The 17,945-nt window shown below is 44.0% G+C and overlaps 5 protein-coding genes across 5 annotated transcripts; all 5 read left to right on the forward strand.

Moving 5' to 3' along the window:
* Positions 1 to 632: 632 nt before the first annotated feature.
* Positions 633 to 1,886, forward strand: TEOVI_000018500 (uncharacterized protein; the record flags this gene model as incomplete). Its single annotated transcript, XM_067220960.1, has 1 exon — positions 633 to 1,886. One exon carries the CDS (start codon positions 633 to 635, stop codon positions 1,884 to 1,886), a length of 1,254 nt encoding a protein of 417 aa, XP_067077061.1.
* Positions 1,887 to 3,778: 1,892 nt separating this feature from the next.
* TEOVI_000018600 (Tetraspanin family, putative) lies at positions 3,779 to 4,570 on the forward strand (the record flags this gene model as incomplete). Its single annotated transcript, XM_067220961.1, has 1 exon — positions 3,779 to 4,570. One exon carries the CDS (start codon positions 3,779 to 3,781, stop codon positions 4,568 to 4,570), a length of 792 nt encoding a protein of 263 aa, XP_067077062.1.
* Positions 4,571 to 6,925: 2,355 nt separating this feature from the next.
* Positions 6,926 to 12,427, forward strand: TEOVI_000018700 (glutamine hydrolyzing (not ammonia-dependent) carbomoyl phosphate synthase, putative; the record flags this gene model as incomplete). Its single annotated transcript, XM_067220962.1, has 1 exon — positions 6,926 to 12,427. The coding sequence occupies one exon, from the start codon at positions 6,926 to 6,928 to the stop codon at positions 12,425 to 12,427; it is 5,502 nt and encodes a 1,833-aa protein (XP_067077063.1).
* A 1,897-nt stretch (positions 12,428 to 14,324) lies between these two features.
* Positions 14,325 to 15,701, forward strand: TEOVI_000018800 (orotidine-5-phosphate decarboxylase/orotate phosphoribosyltransferase, putative; the record flags this gene model as incomplete). The annotated part of the gene is made up of 1 exon (XM_067220963.1): positions 14,325 to 15,701. One exon carries the CDS (start codon positions 14,325 to 14,327, stop codon positions 15,699 to 15,701), a length of 1,377 nt encoding a protein of 458 aa, XP_067077064.1.
* A 1,107-nt stretch (positions 15,702 to 16,808) lies between these two features.
* On the forward strand, positions 16,809 to 17,792 carry TEOVI_000018900 (aspartate carbamoyltransferase, putative; the record flags this gene model as incomplete). Its single annotated transcript, XM_067220964.1, has 1 exon — positions 16,809 to 17,792. One exon carries the CDS (start codon positions 16,809 to 16,811, stop codon positions 17,790 to 17,792), a length of 984 nt encoding a protein of 327 aa, XP_067077065.1.
* Between the last annotated feature and the right edge of the window lie 153 nt (positions 17,793 to 17,945).

Consider the following 17,945-nt stretch of genomic DNA (forward strand, 5'->3'; position numbering starts at 1 on the left):
TTTAATTATCTGCATCTTCTTATTTTTGTGCTTTTTTTTTGTTCCGCGCTTTTATGTTTATTCTGAGTGATGTATTTTTTTCTGTTACTTCTTTTTCACTGTTTATTTTCTGTAACCTGTGCGGGTTGTGCTCCTTCACTGAAGTGGGCCTTACGTATGCACATTCTTATGGACATTTGCACTTGGGTTTGGCTATGAAGGCGGCTTGCTCTTACCTTATATTTTGATGAATCTGAGAGCATTTTTTTTACTCTTGGAGGGACTATCATTTTATTTGCAGTTTTATGTAGTGGTGTTATTATAAATGGTGAGTTTTCTTTTTTTTAAAAAAAAACTATTCTTGTCGAAATATTTCTTATTTTGTATCTTTTTTTTTTGTTATAAGAGGATTTATAATATAATTCTATTTTGGGAGTGTAAAAAAAAAATGGGGTTATTTGTGTATGTTATTTATTTATTATTTATATTTGCAAGCTTTTCTCTTTGTTCACACCTTTCAATGCTGTTGTTACTATTCCCCTTTTTTAAAGTTTATTTTTTCTTTCTTTCTTTTTCTTTTTTCTTTTTCTTTTTTATTTTGTTTTAGTGAGTGAAGTGGCCTTTTGACAGGACATACACTTTTTTTTTTTGTCATGAGTGTATCTCGGGCACAAGTTGTGCTCATCGGTGTTTCGGGGTGCAGCGCATCGGGAAAATCGCTTGTATCGTCACGATTAGCTGCCATGTTGGGTTCTCCATTATTTCCCGTTGCTATGGATTCGTTCTTTGATGAGGATGAATGTGAGCGATTGGGTGTATGGGAAGATCCCCGTTGCCTACGAGCTGCGGAATATACTCAATGCGTTGCTACAATTCGTGCATTAATTGAGCAATATGGCGTGGCAGCCGCACCACTGCATACCGTAAAGGATGCCGCACAGTTCCTTCGGTTTGAAGCAAGCTCAGCTGTGTCCCATCCTCCCATGCGCGAAAGCGCGGTCAGTTACACGGTTAAGTCCTATGGGGAGGCGTCGAAAAAGTGTGTTAGCGAAGCTAATAATATAGTCCTCTCTTCCCTCTGCATGAATGACGCATGCGTCGCTGGTAACGCTGCAGATGGGACAGATGTGGCGTTGGAAAAGGTGTTTATTGTGTGTGAAGGGTTTTTAATTTTCGGTTATCCCGAATTATGCAACATGTTTGACTTCTTCGTTTTTGTTCACAGCGATAATGAAACAGCTTGCTTGCGTCGTTTCTTCCGCGGTTCGCGGCGGAAAAAGCGAAAACCACAAGGTGGCAATTGTGACCGCATCTTGCGCATGCGCACGTCCCGTGTTAACGCGGAACTCTGGAGTAGTGAAGGAGCTGCGGCAAATAAGACGCTTTCCCCTTCATTTTCATCCGTACTTCCGCATCTTAAATATATGCCACCGCAACCATCGTCTCCAAATGATTACCAGGGTTTCTGGCTTCAGAGCGAATACAAGGAATTACCGCCGCCGATGCCCTTTGGAATGAGTGGCTTAAAGGCTCCACCATATGACTGGCTGGAGGTGAAGGACTTGCAGTATGTTAAACAGATGCTTCATCAATGGGCAAATGCGTCCTGCGTGGATGATGTCGAGGGTGTCCTCGGGCGTTATTTCGAATTTCGGTACTGGTTCTACTACGAAGTATTGTTTTATCACTATCAGTTGCGTGGGATTAGTGAAGAAAATGTGACAACGGCTTGCCAGGCGAAAGGTACCACAAAAACCTCCCCATCCCAATCTGTGCTTCATATTAAAAATGACGCGAGCGTTTCGTGTGTTATGCTTGACAGTCAACTTTTAGCTTTAGCACAACAGGTTTCGGGAGATCTTATTAATGGGGAAGGAGAGGTAAGATTACTTTTGGGGTGGAATTAAGAAGAGGGAATACATGAGCGCATAAATGAGCGAATATTTATTTCTATATATATGTGACTTAATCAGTCATTAAAGTAGGAAACGGAATAGATGAAAGCAAAACTAGAGGGAAGGTGTAGCAGAAAAACGAAAAAAAAGAATAGGGGAAAACATTTTTTTTTTCTTTAGGAAAGGTTTATTTTCGTTTTCCTTGATTCCATTTTCTGTTTTTTTTTCTTTCCTGCTTCCTTCAGTTTAGTGCTGTTAAACGACCCAAGAAGTGAAGAAGAGGAAGGGGAGGCGGATGGGTGGTAACACCTGACTTTATGTGTAAAGCTACTGTCGTGTACGATTTAGCGAAGCGAGATGTGGGTAACACATTCATTTAATGTGATGCTTCGCTTTTACTCGATTTCTCAAGTTTGTGCCTCTCTTCTCCCTTCTCTTCCCTTTACGTTCTTCTAATTCCTCTTTTTTCTTCTTCTTTTTTGAATATTCGCCTTCAAACGTGTTTTTTGAGGCGCTCTTTCTTCTTCCTTTTCTTGTCGCTAGCGGTTTCTCTTGTTCAACGTTCCCCCATAGTGTTCGTCTGTATTTTTCTCCCGCATGTACGTGTTTATTTCGTGTTGTATTCATCAATCAGTGGGGCAGTTTATATTTCGTGTTACTCACTGATTTTTATTGTCATTTCTTTTTAGAGGAGCAGCGCAAGTGTAAGCACGTAGTTCTTTATGTCTTTCATTATCCCTTTCTTTTATGTTTTTTTTTCACTCTTTCTTTGTTTCGATTTTACGTCGTTGCGGCTGCGTTGTAAGTTGAGGGGTTAGGAGGAGATTAGGAAAGCTGTGTCCACTTTTACGGTATAATCTTGCCGTTGAATTTTCTTTTTTATTGTTGTTCTCTTCTTCTTCTACTCAGAAACTAAGGTTATATGAAATTCTTCTCGATGTAGTTCCCTTTACATTTCATTTTTTTTTACTATTATTACTATTATTACCATTTATTTATTTCACTTCTCGGAGTTGTTATTGTTGGGTGCCTTTTTTGTTTTTTTGTTTTTGCAGCGGTGCTCAGATTCGGCATGAAAGAAGCATGTGGTGTGAAGAGGTGAAATGAACCGGAAGCTTAAAGGAAAAAAAGAAAAGAAAAAGAAATATCAGCATCTTGGTGAGAAGTATTTGTGTGTGCGTTTGTTTGCTTCTTTGTTTTCTTTTTTTCTTTCTTTTTTTTTTGTTTCACCAGCCTTCGTTTCTGTGCTTGAAGTTTTTTTTTGTTATATCCGACGAAGGTAAAGTAGTGTCACTGATGCACATTTCCTTTGCTGACTTCTCTTCGGTTGCTCACAGCTTTCGCAAGGGTTCGGATGAATTCCTACCTGTTTATTTTTATTACGCCCTCTCTTTGAATTACACACTTTTTCGCTAATGCTCGCATTTTTCCAAATGAGGCGTCACAAATTTTACTCATGATCTTTTTTTTTTCGTTATTTCCTAAACCTCTCGTCACACCTTCTCTCCGTTTCTCTATTCTTCTTTTTTTTAAAAAAAAAATAATGTCTTTACGTTATTGCACCATTGAGTTTAGCGCGTTAGTTTCTGTTGTTGTTTTTTCGTTGCTCCGCGGCTGTTTGCTCCCGCCTCTTTTTCACTTCCTTCACAACGTGTTGGAAACGCGGGAAGTCATTAAATTTAAAAAATAATCCTATCGCACGAGGTTTTGGTTGTCGGTGAGGCTTCCATTATTCTCTTAGGCTTCGTTTCACACATAAGAAAGCACAGAAGCAAATATTATATATATATATATATATTATATTTATTTATAAATACTGATCGATATTCCAATCCAAAGAGGAAGGAAAATATTACTCGCATCGAAAAGGTTGAAATAGAAAGGCACATAAATAAACACAAAAGATGAAAGTAGAATCACCTCATTCGAACTATCAGCCACTTAACAGCGAGGAAGGAAGGTGGTTTCACCGGATACGAAACTTTATTATGGGAATAAACGTGTTTTTAATGGCATTTGCAGTTAGTGGACTTGTCGTTGGTTTCATAGAACTCGATGAAATCGACTCTGCCATCAGGGAAATATGTTCTTCTTGTCAACACGCTCACGTCATTTACATGTCGAGTTTTGGTGCCCTTTTGTTATTATCTTTTCTGGGATTTGTTGCCCTTCATACGCGTAAGAGATGTTTGAGGATCTTGAACACTACGTGTTTGGTACTGGTGTTTATTCCATTAGTTTTCGGTTCAGTTTTATATGTTTTAATGAGCACGGAGCACATTAACATGCAATACGGGTGGAATTTGGTGGTTGCTGAGCGCAGTGACGACATGTGCAAGTTGGAGTTGCAATGGAAATGTTCTGGATGGAATAAACTATGTGCAACTCATTCCACTATTGGTTTGATAGATTTAAAACCGCTGGAGGGGACCGAAAAGGAAAATATCATTAATAACTTAAGTGTCGTTACGAATACCACGTCGTACTGCTCGGGGGCTGATGAAATATGTGCTTGTCCAATATGCACTGAAGATGACCAGAAATATATTGATAAGTTTGACCAAACGTGTGAAATGGTTGTTATGGGTGCACTGCGATCACACTTGATTGTATTTCTTTTTGTGTCGCTTTGCGTAGTAGTTTTAACCGGCGCCGGTATTGTGGTGTCTGTTGCATATCCTCATGCAGAGTCGTGAACCCTGAGAGTTCTCATCGCCAAAGCAGGATGGAAATTGGCGAGATTGTTTCGAGAGGCAGCAAGAAGGAAACAGCAATGTAAATGTGCACAATATTTATGCACACGCTTACTTTTCTTTTTTTCTTTTTTTTTCTCTTTGTTGATGTTTTTGTTCTCAGGCTCAATTGTCCTGCCCTTTTCCTCTCTAGTATCACTCTCCAAATTTATTTCTCCCTCCCCTCCCCCTTCCACCCCGTATTAGTCGCATGCTTCTAACTTGTTATTAACGTGCGTGCACATGTGTGTCTCATGCAGATATGCGTATATGAGTAAATATTGGTCTGCACACATCCACATGTATTTGATCTTATGCATAATTATATATAATTAGAAGTCATATAATTATATATAATTATGTGGGCGTGTCACACGTGTGCTTGTTGTTTTTCACATGTAATGGCTGTGTGGACGCAACCGAACATAGCATTTGAGGCTATATATTTTATTTTTATTTTTATTTTTATTTTTGCAGAGTTAGAAAAGTCATCGAGTGTGTCTGGCAAGCGACTGTGGAAAAGGTACACATATGAGGGAGTAAAGAAAGAAGAAAGAGCGATCTTACTTTAAGCAGCAGTATTCTGAAAGGGGGAAAAATTTAAAGGGATTTATTATGTTTTGTTTGTTTTCGATTTTGTTTTTTTTTTAAACTTTTTGGGTGTTACTTCCGCTCCTTCGAGATGTGTAAAAGCGAAGGAAGCGGGGGAAAAAAAAGGTGGTGGTGGCGATAGTCATTTGAAGCAAAAGGTGGAAGAAAATGTTTTGTTTTTACACATTTTAAAAAGAATAATGGATGTAAGTTAGAAATGATGGGATCGTATAAAATGGAAATTTAAAAAAATCCATACGGAGTTAAACCTAATTAGCCCTCTATACGCACAAATAAACGAAGAATTAAAAAAAACAAAACAAAACAAGCAGATGCATATAGTATATGTATACAAATAGTATTTTTGATATATTGCGTGTAATTTGGTATGGATTCTGTATTCCATTGGTTTGGTATAAGCACATGTCAGTAGAAAAAATAACTGACTACTGAAATCTCGTCTCTCGTATCTCTTTCCCCCTTCCTTCCTTCCTTCCTTTTTCTCCGCGGGATTTTCTTTTTGTTCTTTCCGTAATTTTTTCTTCTCATTATCCCTTTCGGTCGTACAGATAATGTCTTTTGTTATTGTTATTGTTATTATTATTATTGTTCGCTATTTGTGTTTGTGTCCCCACTTGTACTTATTTCTTCCTTTGATCTCGTGTCATGCACTCATCATTTCTATTTTTTTTTTTATCTCCACCTTATTTATTATTACTCCCTTACTCTTCCTTTTATTCCTTTTTGTTACTAAGGCTCAAGCAATCGCTTACTACAGGGGAATAAACGAAAGGGAAGTGCCGCGAAGGGAAAACAAAAGTAAATTCTTTTTTTTTTAAAAGAAGAAAAAGGGAATAAAAGTGAGAAGTTAAAAAAAAAAGGAGGCACGTTGGGTTGCGAAGGAATAATAAGTGTAGGTAATATATATTTACTTCTGTAAGTACATAAGTTTTCATTTTTGTTTTTTTTTTGTTGTTGTTGGTATCTGTGTGTTTGCGTGTTCTCTCTAAGTTTGTTTACACGACTTCTTTCCGAGTAAGAAACATATCATACCTATACACACCTACGCTAAGAAGTAAAGAAAGAAAGGAAAAAAAAGTAAAAAGTAAATAAAAGGGGAAAGTCGAAGACACGGGACTGGAGAAGGTTTTCACCGTCATTATTGCGTAAGGAAAACGAAGTCGAATACAGAACAAGAAAAAAAAAACAAAAGAGAAAAGTAGAGATTTTTTCTTTTGTTTTCTTGATTTCCGTATATCGGCAAGTAGACAACAGGAAGCACATTACAAAGAAGTAAGTGAATAGGGTGAATAAATAAAGTCAAGTTCGAAGAGCGCGTTCGTCTACACCCCAGTTCCGATACTATTTTCCCCTAAGCAATCACACATTTTGTAAACCTTTTTTTTCCCTCCTTGAGTGGAATCCAAAAAAAAAAAAAGCACAAGTGGGAGGCACCAGGCCGAGAGGAAACACGCAAGGAATCGAACGAGTGACACAAAAAGTTGTTGTTGTTTTGGTCCACCGCACGCGTGACTAAACCCTCATCGCAACCCTGAGGGTGTCGGCATTTCCCGTGAGTTCAAGGCGTTTTTTTTTTGGGTGTTGTACAGTTACACTCACTGTAGTAAGTTCAGCATTACTGACACAATATAATCACTAATAATATTATCAGCGACAGAAGAAACCCATTAGTGCGGCGGAACACTCCTCCGACACCACATAACAGAGATGAAAATAGGAACAAAAGCTGAGCTCATTTTGCACGGGGGCGAATGTTTTAGCGGAGTTTCATTTGGTTATGAAGAAAGCGTTGCGGGAGAGGTTGTTTTTACCACAGGAATGGTTGGTTATCCTGAAAGTCTTACGGACCCTTCGTATCACGGTCAGATATTAGTGCTTACCGCACCCATGGTCGGAAATTATGGAATCCCTCCACTGGAGACGGATCCTTTTGGAGTAACAAAATACTTCGAGAGCATGAATGGGGAGATTCGTGTGAGTGCGCTCGTCGTTTGCGAATGTTGTGAAGAACCTTCGCATTGGCAGATGTATGAGACACTTGGTGCATGGCTAAAGCGAAATAAGGTACCAGGAATCATGATGGTGGACACTCGCAGTGTTGTACTGAGACTTCGGGAAATGGGTACAGCTCTGGGAAAGGTTGTTATCAACGGCGCTGATGTGCCTTTTGTGGATCCTAATACACGCAACTTGGTAGAAGAAGTGAGCACAATAGCCCCTCAGTCCTATGGGCATGGTACATTGAGGATCCTCGTTATTGATATGGGTGTAAAATTAAATTCGTTGAGGTGCTTACTGCGGTATGATGTCACACTTACTGTTGTGCCACATGATTGGGATATAACGAAGGAAACATATGATGGTTTATTCATTTCTAACGGGCCAGGTAATCCTCAACTGTGTACCAAAACGATTGAAAATGTACGATGGGCTCTCACTCAAGAAAAACCGATATTCGGTGTTTGCATGGGTAATCACATGTTGGCCCTCGCAGCAGGAGGAACGACGTACAAGATGAAGTTTGGTCACCGAGGTCAGAACCAGCCATCGACATCCAATCAAGATGGACGTGTAGTAATTACAACGCAAAATCACGGGTTTGCCGTAGATTTCAAATCGTTGCCGCAGGGTGATTGGGAAGAGTACTTCTTTAACCCCAATGATCAATGTAATGAAGGGTTACGGCACCGCACGAAGCCCTTTTCATCAGTTCAGTTTCACCCTGAGGGTTGCTGTGGTCCACAGGACACCGAGTACCTTTTCGGAGAGTTTATTGACCAGGTGAAGCGTTCAAAAACGAAGTTGGCAGCACAGTTTAAACCCCGCAAGGTTTTGGTATTGGGTGCTGGCGGCATTGTTATTGCCCAAGCTGGCGAATTCGACTACAGCGGCTCCCAGTGCTTAAAGGCTCTGAGAGAGGAAGGTGTGAAGTCTATATTGGTTAATCCCAACATTGCCACTGTGCAGACAGATGATGAAATGGCTGACCAAGTGTATTTTGTACCCGTCACTCCTGAAGCTGTGGAACGAGTGATTGAGAAGGAGCGTCCAGATGGTATTATGCTCGGATGGGGCGGGCAAACAGCACTCAACTGTGGGTTACAGTTGGACAAACTTGGTGTCCTCAAAAAGTACAATGTGCAGGTTCTTGGAACAGCTATATCTACAATCACTGTGACCGAGGATAGGGAGCTCTTCCGCAACGCGCTTTTGCAGATAAATGAGCCTGTGGCAAAGTCCGTAGCAGTGACCAGTGTGGCGGAGGCATTAAAAGCAGCGGCAGACATCGGATTTCCAATGATGGTGCGAGCGGCTTTTTGCCTCGGTGGTCAAGGTAGCGGCATTGTAAATAGTGAAGAGGAACTGAGTAATAAAGTTGAGGTTGCCCTTACTGTGGCACCTCAAGTCTTACTTGAGGAAAGCGTTGCTGGTTGGAAGGAGATCGAGTACGAAATTGTCCGTGATATCCATGATAATTGCATTACGGTGTGCAACATGGAGAATTTTGACCCCATGGGCGTCCACACAGGGGAGTCCATTGTTGTGGCCCCGTCTCAAACTTTGACAAACGAGGAATATCACATGTTGCGTACCGCAGCGATCAAAATCATCCGTCACCTTGGCGTGGTGGGCGAGTGCAACATTCAATATGGTTTGGAACCCCACTCGCGTCGTTACGTTGTTATTGAGGTGAACGCCCGCCTCTCACGTTCCTCCGCACTTGCGTCTAAAGCCACGGGTTATCCACTCGCACACGTGGCAACCAAAATAGCCCTTGGTAAGGGTCTGTTTGAAATTAAGAATGGTGTTACAAAAACAACGATGGCTTGCTTTGAACCCAGTCTTGATTACGTCACCGTCAAGGCTCCCCGTTGGGATGTGGCAAAGTTCAATATGGTGAGTCAAGAGATCGGGTCCATGATGAAGAGTGTTGGTGAAGTAATGGCCATCGGTCGTACATTTGAGGAGGCCGTGCAGAAGGCACTGCGAATGGTGGATCCATCGAATAACGGCTTTGACACTCCCAAAAGACTTGCTGAAATGGGTGACAAGTGGGACTACATGCGGGCGCTGCGCGTTCCTACGCCAGATCGCATCTTTGCGATTTGCCGTGCCTTGAAGGAAGGCATCACAGTGGATGAAATACATCGGTTAACTCGCATCGACAAATTTTTCCTCAACAAGTTACAACTCCTGATCGAGATGCAGAGGGAACTGACCACGCTATACAGGGGTAAACTGGACACAATCACATATGACCACCTCCTTGCTATGAAAGCGCACGGTTTCAGCGACGTTCAGATTGCTGAGTACCTCCAGTGCACAACTGACGATGTACGGAAACGGCGCTACAAGTTGAACATTACCCCCAAGGTGAAGCAAATCGATACAGTCGCTGGCGAATACCCCGCCGCGCAGTGTTGCTATTTATACACCACCTACAACGCACAACACGATGATGTCGAATTCAACGATCGTATGTACGCCGTGCTTGGTTGTGGTGTGTACCGGATTGGCAGCAGCGTGGAGTTTGACTACGGTGGTGTCTTAGTCGCTCGTGAGCTCCGTCGACTCGGTAACAAAGTGATTTTGATTAATTATAACCCCGAAACAGTGTCCACAGATTATGATGAATGTGACCGCCTGTACTTTGAAGAGGTGTCAGAGGAGACAGTGCTTGACATCCTGCTCAAAGAAAAGATTAGCGGTGTTATCATATCGCTGGGTGGACAAATTGTCCAAAATATGGCCCTTCGATTGAAAGAGCATGGGCTGCCGATCCTTGGGACAGATCCTGTAAACGTTGATAAGGCAGAAGATCGCAACAAATTCTCGAAGATGTGCGATCAACTGGGTGTACCGCAGCCCGAATGGATTTTGTCAACAAGTGTTCAAGATGTTCACGCGTTCTGCCAGCGCGTCGGTTTCCCGACACTTGTGCGACCAAGCTATGTGTTGAGCGGCTCTGCTATGGCTGTCATATCGTCTCCGGAAGATATTGACCGCTACCTCACTAAGGCTTCGTTGGTTTCTGGTACTCATCCTGTTGTGGTGAGCAAGTACTACGAAGGTGCAATGGAATACGACGTTGATATCGTTGCCCATCACGGCCGTGTGCTCTGTTACGCGATTTGCGAGCATTTGGAAAATGCTGGTGTACACTCAGGAGATGCCACGATGTTCCTTCCTCCACAGCACACCAAAAAGGAGGTCATGAAACGCATATACGAAGCAGCCACACAAATTGCCGGAGAGTTGGATGTTGTCGGACCCATGAACGTTCAGTTCTTGCTCACTAAGGACGAGCAGCTGCGCGTGATTGAGGCGAACATCCGCAGCTCACGTTCCGTGCCGTTTGTTTCCAAGACGCTTGGCATATCGTTCCCGGCCGTCATGGTTTCCGCGCTTCTATCGCGTCCCGACTCCGAGCTTGTGCCAATCCGTCGTGCTAAGATGACTCACATTGGTTGTAAGGCTCCTATGTTCTCATTCAACCGACTCGCTGGCGCTGACCCTATCCTCGGTGTGGAGATGGCATCCACGGGTGAAATTGGCGTATTTGGCTGTGACAAACGCGAGGTGTTTCGTAAAGCAATGCTTTGCCAGAATTTCCGGTACCCGACAAAAGGTGTTTTTATCAGCTCTGATGTGGACGCAGTCACTGAGGAGCTCCTCCCCCACCTGGAGAAGATTTCAAAGACGTTACCACTTTTTGCATCAACACACACCGGTGCTGTGCTCACCAAGCACGGCATTCCGCACACTGTCTTAACTCAAAGGCATGAGGATGGTGACAATCCCACATACGAGGTGGAGCTCGCGGCGAGGCGATTTGACCTCGTTATTCAGCTACGAAATAAAAGGAAAGATTTCATTCTGCGAAGCTGCACGCGCGAAAATGCACCACCAGACTACTGGGTCCGCCGCCTTGCTGTTGACTACAACGTAGCACTCCTTACCGAGCCCAACGTTGTGAAGATGTTCTGCGAAACCCTTGACATCATTGGTGATATCGAGATCGAACCATTCCGCTACTACGTACCTCGCGTATATCACAAAATAGAGAGCAACAACTGCACTATGCTGCGCCACCACAAGGTTGGTCTCTGTATTAATCCTACGATGGATAGCAAGGTCCTCGCCATACGTATGCGCGAAGAGAAAATCGATCTCACATGCTTCCACGCGTCTCTCGGTGGATCGGTCACGAGCAGCGAGGCCTTTGCTGAGGAGTTCCGGTCACTTAAGGTTCCCGTGGAAGTTGTAGATCTCCGTAACGAAATGGCAGAACTCGCCTTCGATATGGTGATGGCTCTCATCGCAGAAGAAGATAACAGGTGGCACTTGCCGGCGCTGGCTGAACACGTCATTGGCGTGCACCTCCTCACTGCGATGCAGGAGCGCGGTGTTACTGTTGTTGCACAGTGCTCATCACAAGGGAGGAAGGGAATGAATTTTGAACGTTATGCCCGCATGCTTCAGCCGAAGATGGGTGTTTATAGCCCGTGGCGAGACCAACGTATGCTAAGTGATTTCCCTACAGAGGCTGAAAAAATCAATTTTCTTGAAAAACATGAGGTAAAGGTTCAATCAGCAGCGATGGAGACACACAGTAGTATCTGTGGCATTACATGTGGATTGGGCGGCGAAGTCGCAACGCCTACACCACGGATGGTTCTCCCTGTGTCTAAATGTCCCGCCACACCCGAGTTTTGCTCTATTGCATTCCGTGCGGCACGCTGCGTCCGCATCAACGACGTCGATGTCACACCGGTTCAGGCCCTGCAGCTGGCGAACGAAATTGCCGGCCGCAATGGTGTCGGTCTTGAACACACTCAAAACAATGAGATGTGCGAGGCGCCAGGTATGACACTACTTTCCAAGGCTCTGCACTTTATCTATGACGTGTGTTTCGATCGCGGTAACACTGATGCCTTCCGTATGTACTCCCGGCATGTGTCATCCATGCTTTCCTCACGCGGTTTCGTTGAGCGCCAAACACTATCTTCATTGGAGGCTATCCGTCATTTAACAGCGGATGTGGACGGTGTGGTGGATGTGGAAGTGAACCGAGGTGAAGTGATATTCCTAAAGGTATCGCACGTCTCACGGCCCGTAAAGCTTCGACTAACCAAAATCATGACTGACGAAGAGCTCGAGGAGGTGTTCCAACCCGGTGACGGCACGTTCGGTGATGTACAATGGTAGGCCGCTGACTAAAAATACGTATGCGTTTGAGTGTAGTGAATGTGAGTTGACGTAACTTCCTTAGAAAACTTATTTTAGTTAACGCTCCTCTTGACGAGATACTGAATGTGCCTGAAGTGGAAAGTGAAAGCGGGGAGCGGTGTGGATGTATTTCACTTATGCTTCCAATTTTCCCGTTTCAACATGATACCGCGAGGATATGAAGGAAAAGGGACGTGAAGGAAGCAACCGAAGTCAGAACATTTCTTACTGCTAGTGGGATGGTCCCACAAATCAACAGCGTGGGCGCCGAAATCGAGTGGTCATTTTCACAATACCGTTTACCACATTCTCCGTTCTGTCAATTGTGCCTACACAAATTTATTTTATCCCGTTTCCATTCTTGCACCTTCTCCGTTTTTTTTGGTTTTATTTTTCATTTTTAGTTATGCCATTTCTCCACCCATTTTATTTTGTTTGGCCCCTCTCTTTCTTCCCCTGTCCCTCTCCCCCCCCCTCCCCCTCTTTCCTCTTTTTTTTTCTTTACTACGGTCAGGTTGAGGTTTCTGAAAGGAGGGAGGGTAAGGGACAGGGGAGGGATGTAAGCGTCACGAGGGTACTGAATTCAAAACGGAAGCAACGTTTAAAAAATAAACATACACACACACACACAAACGTTCGTTGATAACACTATTGCCGGTATATTTTTGTTAAGGAATCAAACAAGAGAGAGGGAGAGGAAATGATAGCATGCGACGGTATCTAACTTTACTTCCCTCATCGATATATGGTAATTCCCTTCCCTGAAAACGAATCGAGGGCAAGCGCGGCATTAAGAATTCCCCCACCGTGTTTTTTTTTGATTTGTGTTACTAAACTTCTCAAATGAATCATGAGAAGTAAAAAGGAAGGAAGGAAGGAAGGGGGGGGGGGGTAAAGTCATTGTTTTATGTGTATGCTCCTCCGTGTGTTGCGGAACCCTGCAAAAGGAGAAAGAACCGTACCGCAGAGCCGGTGTAAATTTACCCTGAAGTCACGTAGACGAGTAAATGGTGGTTACTAATAAGTAATATAATTAATTTAACTGCACAGTATAGATAAGAGGACGGGTTGGGCGTGAAGAAAAAAAAATGAGAACGGTTACAATGGAGAAAAGGGGAGGGTAAGCTGACTTTTTCGGCGTGTCAAAAAATTAGTATAATAATCGATTCTTTCTTTGCTTCTCTCCTTCTTTTTGTTTTTTCCTCTTCTTCACGCGCTCTCTTTCTCTTTATTTTTACCGTCTTTGACCCCTTTTTCCCCTCCTCGTTTGGCCGTGGCTGTGATAACTGATTTCACTTCAACTCCCTAAAGGAATATAGTGGAAGCAAAGATTTGGGAGCGTGACTAGAAATGTTTTGTGCACAGCCCTCCCACATGGCGAATAATTGTAGCGGCAGTTTCTAACGGTTATATGTTTAACTGCATTATGCCCCTCTCTCACTTGGCGCTATCTCTGTGTTACAACATGCGTTTGATCTATCAGTTTATTATATTGTTTTCCCTCAAACACATGCGAAGCGAGTAAGAGTTGGAAATGTTACGGCAAAGGCCAATGGGCACTGGTAGAAGGCAACGGATCGCGGTTATGAAAGTTCTTTTGTGTATGTTTATGTGGGGGTGGGGGGTGGAAGTTGTGGTAGTGTCATCTCGTGTACATTGTTAAAGTCGCTTCAACCTTGTTTCTTTTTTTTTCCTTTTCTTCTTCTTCGCTATCTGATTGAGTTTTCATACTAAGTTGGATCCGCTGCTTGACTTGTATATATAAAGCAGCAGTATTCTAGGTAACGAAGACCAAATAAAAAAGAAAGAGGTAAGTATAAATTGAAGACACATATATACAAACCAACAAGTGTTGTGAAAGGCAAACAGTTAAAAAATGTCCTCTACTTTCTTTGATATGCTTAACAAACGGGCGAAAACCACGTTGCTCTGTATAGGCTTAGACCCACGGGCTGACACTGCAGCGGCAGCAGTTCTCGAGTGCAAGCGGATTATTGACACCACATCCAACTATGCGGCGGCATATAAGCCTAACGCAGCCTTTTTTGAGTGTTTTGGAGCAGCCGGTTGGTCGGCACTCGAAGAAGTGATCGCTCACATTCCTCAGGACATTCCCGTTTTGTTGGACGCGAAGCGTGGTGATATCGCTGACACGGCAGAGGCATATGCGAAATCTGCCTTTCAACGCCTCAAGGCACACGCCATAACTGCTTCACCATACATGGGGGGTGATTCCCTGCAACCCTTTCTGAAGTACTCATCGAAGGGAGTATTTGTTTTGTGTAAAACCTCCAACAAGGGTTCCAGTGAGCTTCAATGCCTACAAACAAATGGGCAGTCTCTATATGAAACCATTGCCGAACGTGCTGAGAGAGTTTGGAATTACAACCGTAATGTCGGTTTGGTTGTTGGTGCCACGGACCCTGTTGCCCTCTCCCGCGCACGAGCATGTGCCCCCACATTGTGGATTTTGGTTCCTGGTGTTGGAGCACAAGGCGGCGACCTGAAGGCAGCACTGCAAGCTGGGCTGCGTACGGACGGGAGCGGTCTGCTAATTAATGTCTCACGTGCAGTAACCCAAGCGAAAGATCCGCGCGCGGTGGCACAAAAGCTCTGCGAGGATATTAACCGTATCCGGCTGCGCACAAACAATGTGTCGGAAATGGCAGGCGCACTTGTGGCATCGCAATGTGTACGCTTTGGTAAGTTCACTCTGAAGTCAGGGAAAACATCGCCCATTTACATTGATCTTCGCCGTCTCGTAACACATCCGTTGATAATGCGTTTGGTGGCCCGTCACTACGCGCGTATATTAACCACTATGCAGTTTGACCGCATTGTGGGTTTGCCCTACGCTGCGCTCCCTATTGCGACCGCCATTTCACTTGAGATGAATGTTCCTCTTATCTACCCACGCCGGGAGAGGAAAGATTATGGTACGAAGGGTCTCATTGAGGGAGATTTTCAGAAAGGCGACCGTGTGGTAATTGTTGACGACCTCGTGACAACAGGTGAGACAAAAGTAGAGGCTATTGAGAAGCTGAAGGCAGCCGGGCTTCACATTGTTTCCATAGTTGTGCTCATTGACCGAGAGATGGGCGCCAAAAAGTTCCTCGGTAGTCTTGGTTATGAGTTCCATGCAGTTGCCACACTTTCTCAATTACTCCCGCTTTGGTTACAGCAAGGCGCCATTACGGATAAGCAGATGCGAGAAGTCACCGCCTTCATGTTGGAATCCACTAGCAAGCTGTAAGTGGGTCGGAGCTCTATCTTTAAGCTATTGCGGACGTACACACATGTTTTCGTTGCAAATTATTTTCGCACCTACTTCAGATCGTAAGCGTGGGGAATAATAATAATGCTCCCTACCATGAATTTAAACAGTTTGGTGAGTGAACAATTCACTTTAAATTGATGGACCATGAAATGCACTTTTACGGTCGCAGCGTTTAACTAAGTGGCGAAGGCAAGTTTTTAATAATAATAATAAAGCAAGTAGTAAACTATATGAGACAGCAATGGGGTTTGGGAGGGAAGGTTTAATCGCTTCAAAGGTATTTGTGTGTGGTTGAGGAGGTGATAGCGAAGTGAGGGTTTCTAATAACTGTAGAGCAGCAATAAAAAAAAGGTAGCAGTTGATCAATTTGCTGTGGTGCCCTCTGCATTGAAGGGTATCTGGGATGTATGAAGTTCCATCACTCGGAGCCATCACCTTTCCCTCATTTCTCGTTTACATCCCTTACATGTTGGGTGGTGGCATTAATTCTTCACTTAACAAATAAACAAAGGGGACTGCAAGAGGAACAATAAGGATATTGTGTGACTTCCCCCCCCCCTCTCTCTTCATTTAGTTAGACTGTCAGTGGATACACACAAGGAAGGTTTCGGATGAAGCTAAAAAGGAAAGAGGATGATGTTAAACGATGAGTATGATAAATATGCGTAATTGCTAATTGGGTGGACAACGGAGAGAAGCAGAAAATAAAAATGTTGAGATCAGGTTGGAAGTGTTGTGTGGACAGATAAACTGGGTTGTATAACGTACAGTAATAGCATTGACTCTCTTTTGACAACTTACGCTGTTTCCCCCTCTTTTTTTTCTTTTCACACCTTCCTTCGTTATGACGCACCACTGGAAAGGCAGATCGCCTTCTTTACACGTTATTTAAACGGTGAAACGACCGGAACTGACAGGGTTGACAACAGAAAAAAAGAGGAAAAGAAGGGAAGGAAGTGTGAGATACCTGCGGTCTCGGAACTTGCTAAATTTTCACAGCTATCGAAAACCAGTGGCGATAGTTCTCATAGGGTCGGACGTGAACTACCGTTTTCTTCTCTGACGTCGGACTCAGACGAATAAATGGCGGAGCTGCAACCTGTAACTAGTTTGAAGGGGAAGAGCATAATAACCGCAGCTCAGTTCACCCGCCCCGATATTGATGCTCTCATTCGCCTTGCCACTGCACTGAAGGAGAAGATATGTGCAGGAGAGGTGTTACGTTTTCTTGAGGGTCGCATCATGACACCTCTATTCTTTGAGGATTCCTCCCGCACGCTTAATTCTTTTTGTGCGGCCATGGCGAGGCTTGGAGGTCGCGTTGTGTACTTTAAAGCCGAAACCTCCTCCGTGAACAAAGGCGAGACACTCGGGGATACGGTTCGGACGCTGGATTCCTACAGTGACGTACTTGTGCTGCGTCACCCAAAGCAGGAGGCCATTACGGAAGCGGTTGCCAAAGCTACGCATCCCGTTTTGAATGCCGGGAATGGGGCCGGTGAGCACCCAACACAAGCGCTTCTCGATGTGTTAACAATACATTCTGAACTGGGCCGCGTTGACGGTAGCACAATCGCGATGATTGGTGATCTTAAGATGGGACGTACGGTCCACTCACTACTGAAGTTGCTGGTGCGTAACTTTAAAATGAAAACCATCTTCTTTGTTGCGCCGGATGCACTTCAAATGCCACAGGATGTGGTGGACTCACTAAAGCAGGAAATAGCAGCAAGTGGCGTGACAATTCGAAGTAGCAACTCGCTGACAGAAGAAATTTTGGGACAATGCGATGTGTTGTACGCCACCCGTCTGCAGAAGGAGCGCTTTGCCGCAGCGGCTCTGGACGAAGCGAAGGCGTTACAGGCATTTGAAGCGGCAAAGGCGGATATCGTTATTAATGCCGAGCGCATGAAGAAGGCGAAGGCGAAAATGATTGTCATGCACCCACTTCCCCGTAATGATGAATTGTGCACCAGTGTGGACGAGGACCCACGCGCGGCATACTTTAGGCAGATGCAGTACGGTATGTATATGCGGATGGCCATACTTTATAGTGTTCTCGCTTAAGGCACAAACGGAAGCAGGAGTGTAAAAGAAAAAAGAAAGGAACAACAGAGCCCAAGGAGAAACTCACAGGTTGATTGGTTTAACTTCGCTCAATAGAGAGTGGATTAGCACAGTGAGGGTGTCCAACACGTTAACAAAGTGAGGAAACGATAA

This window comes from Trypanosoma equiperdum, assembly GCF_001457755.1.
Source record: "Trypanosoma equiperdum strain OVI genome assembly, contig: ctg_126, whole genome shotgun sequence".
In the NCBI taxonomy this organism is placed as follows: Eukaryota; Euglenozoa; class Kinetoplastea; order Trypanosomatida; family Trypanosomatidae; genus Trypanosoma; species Trypanosoma equiperdum.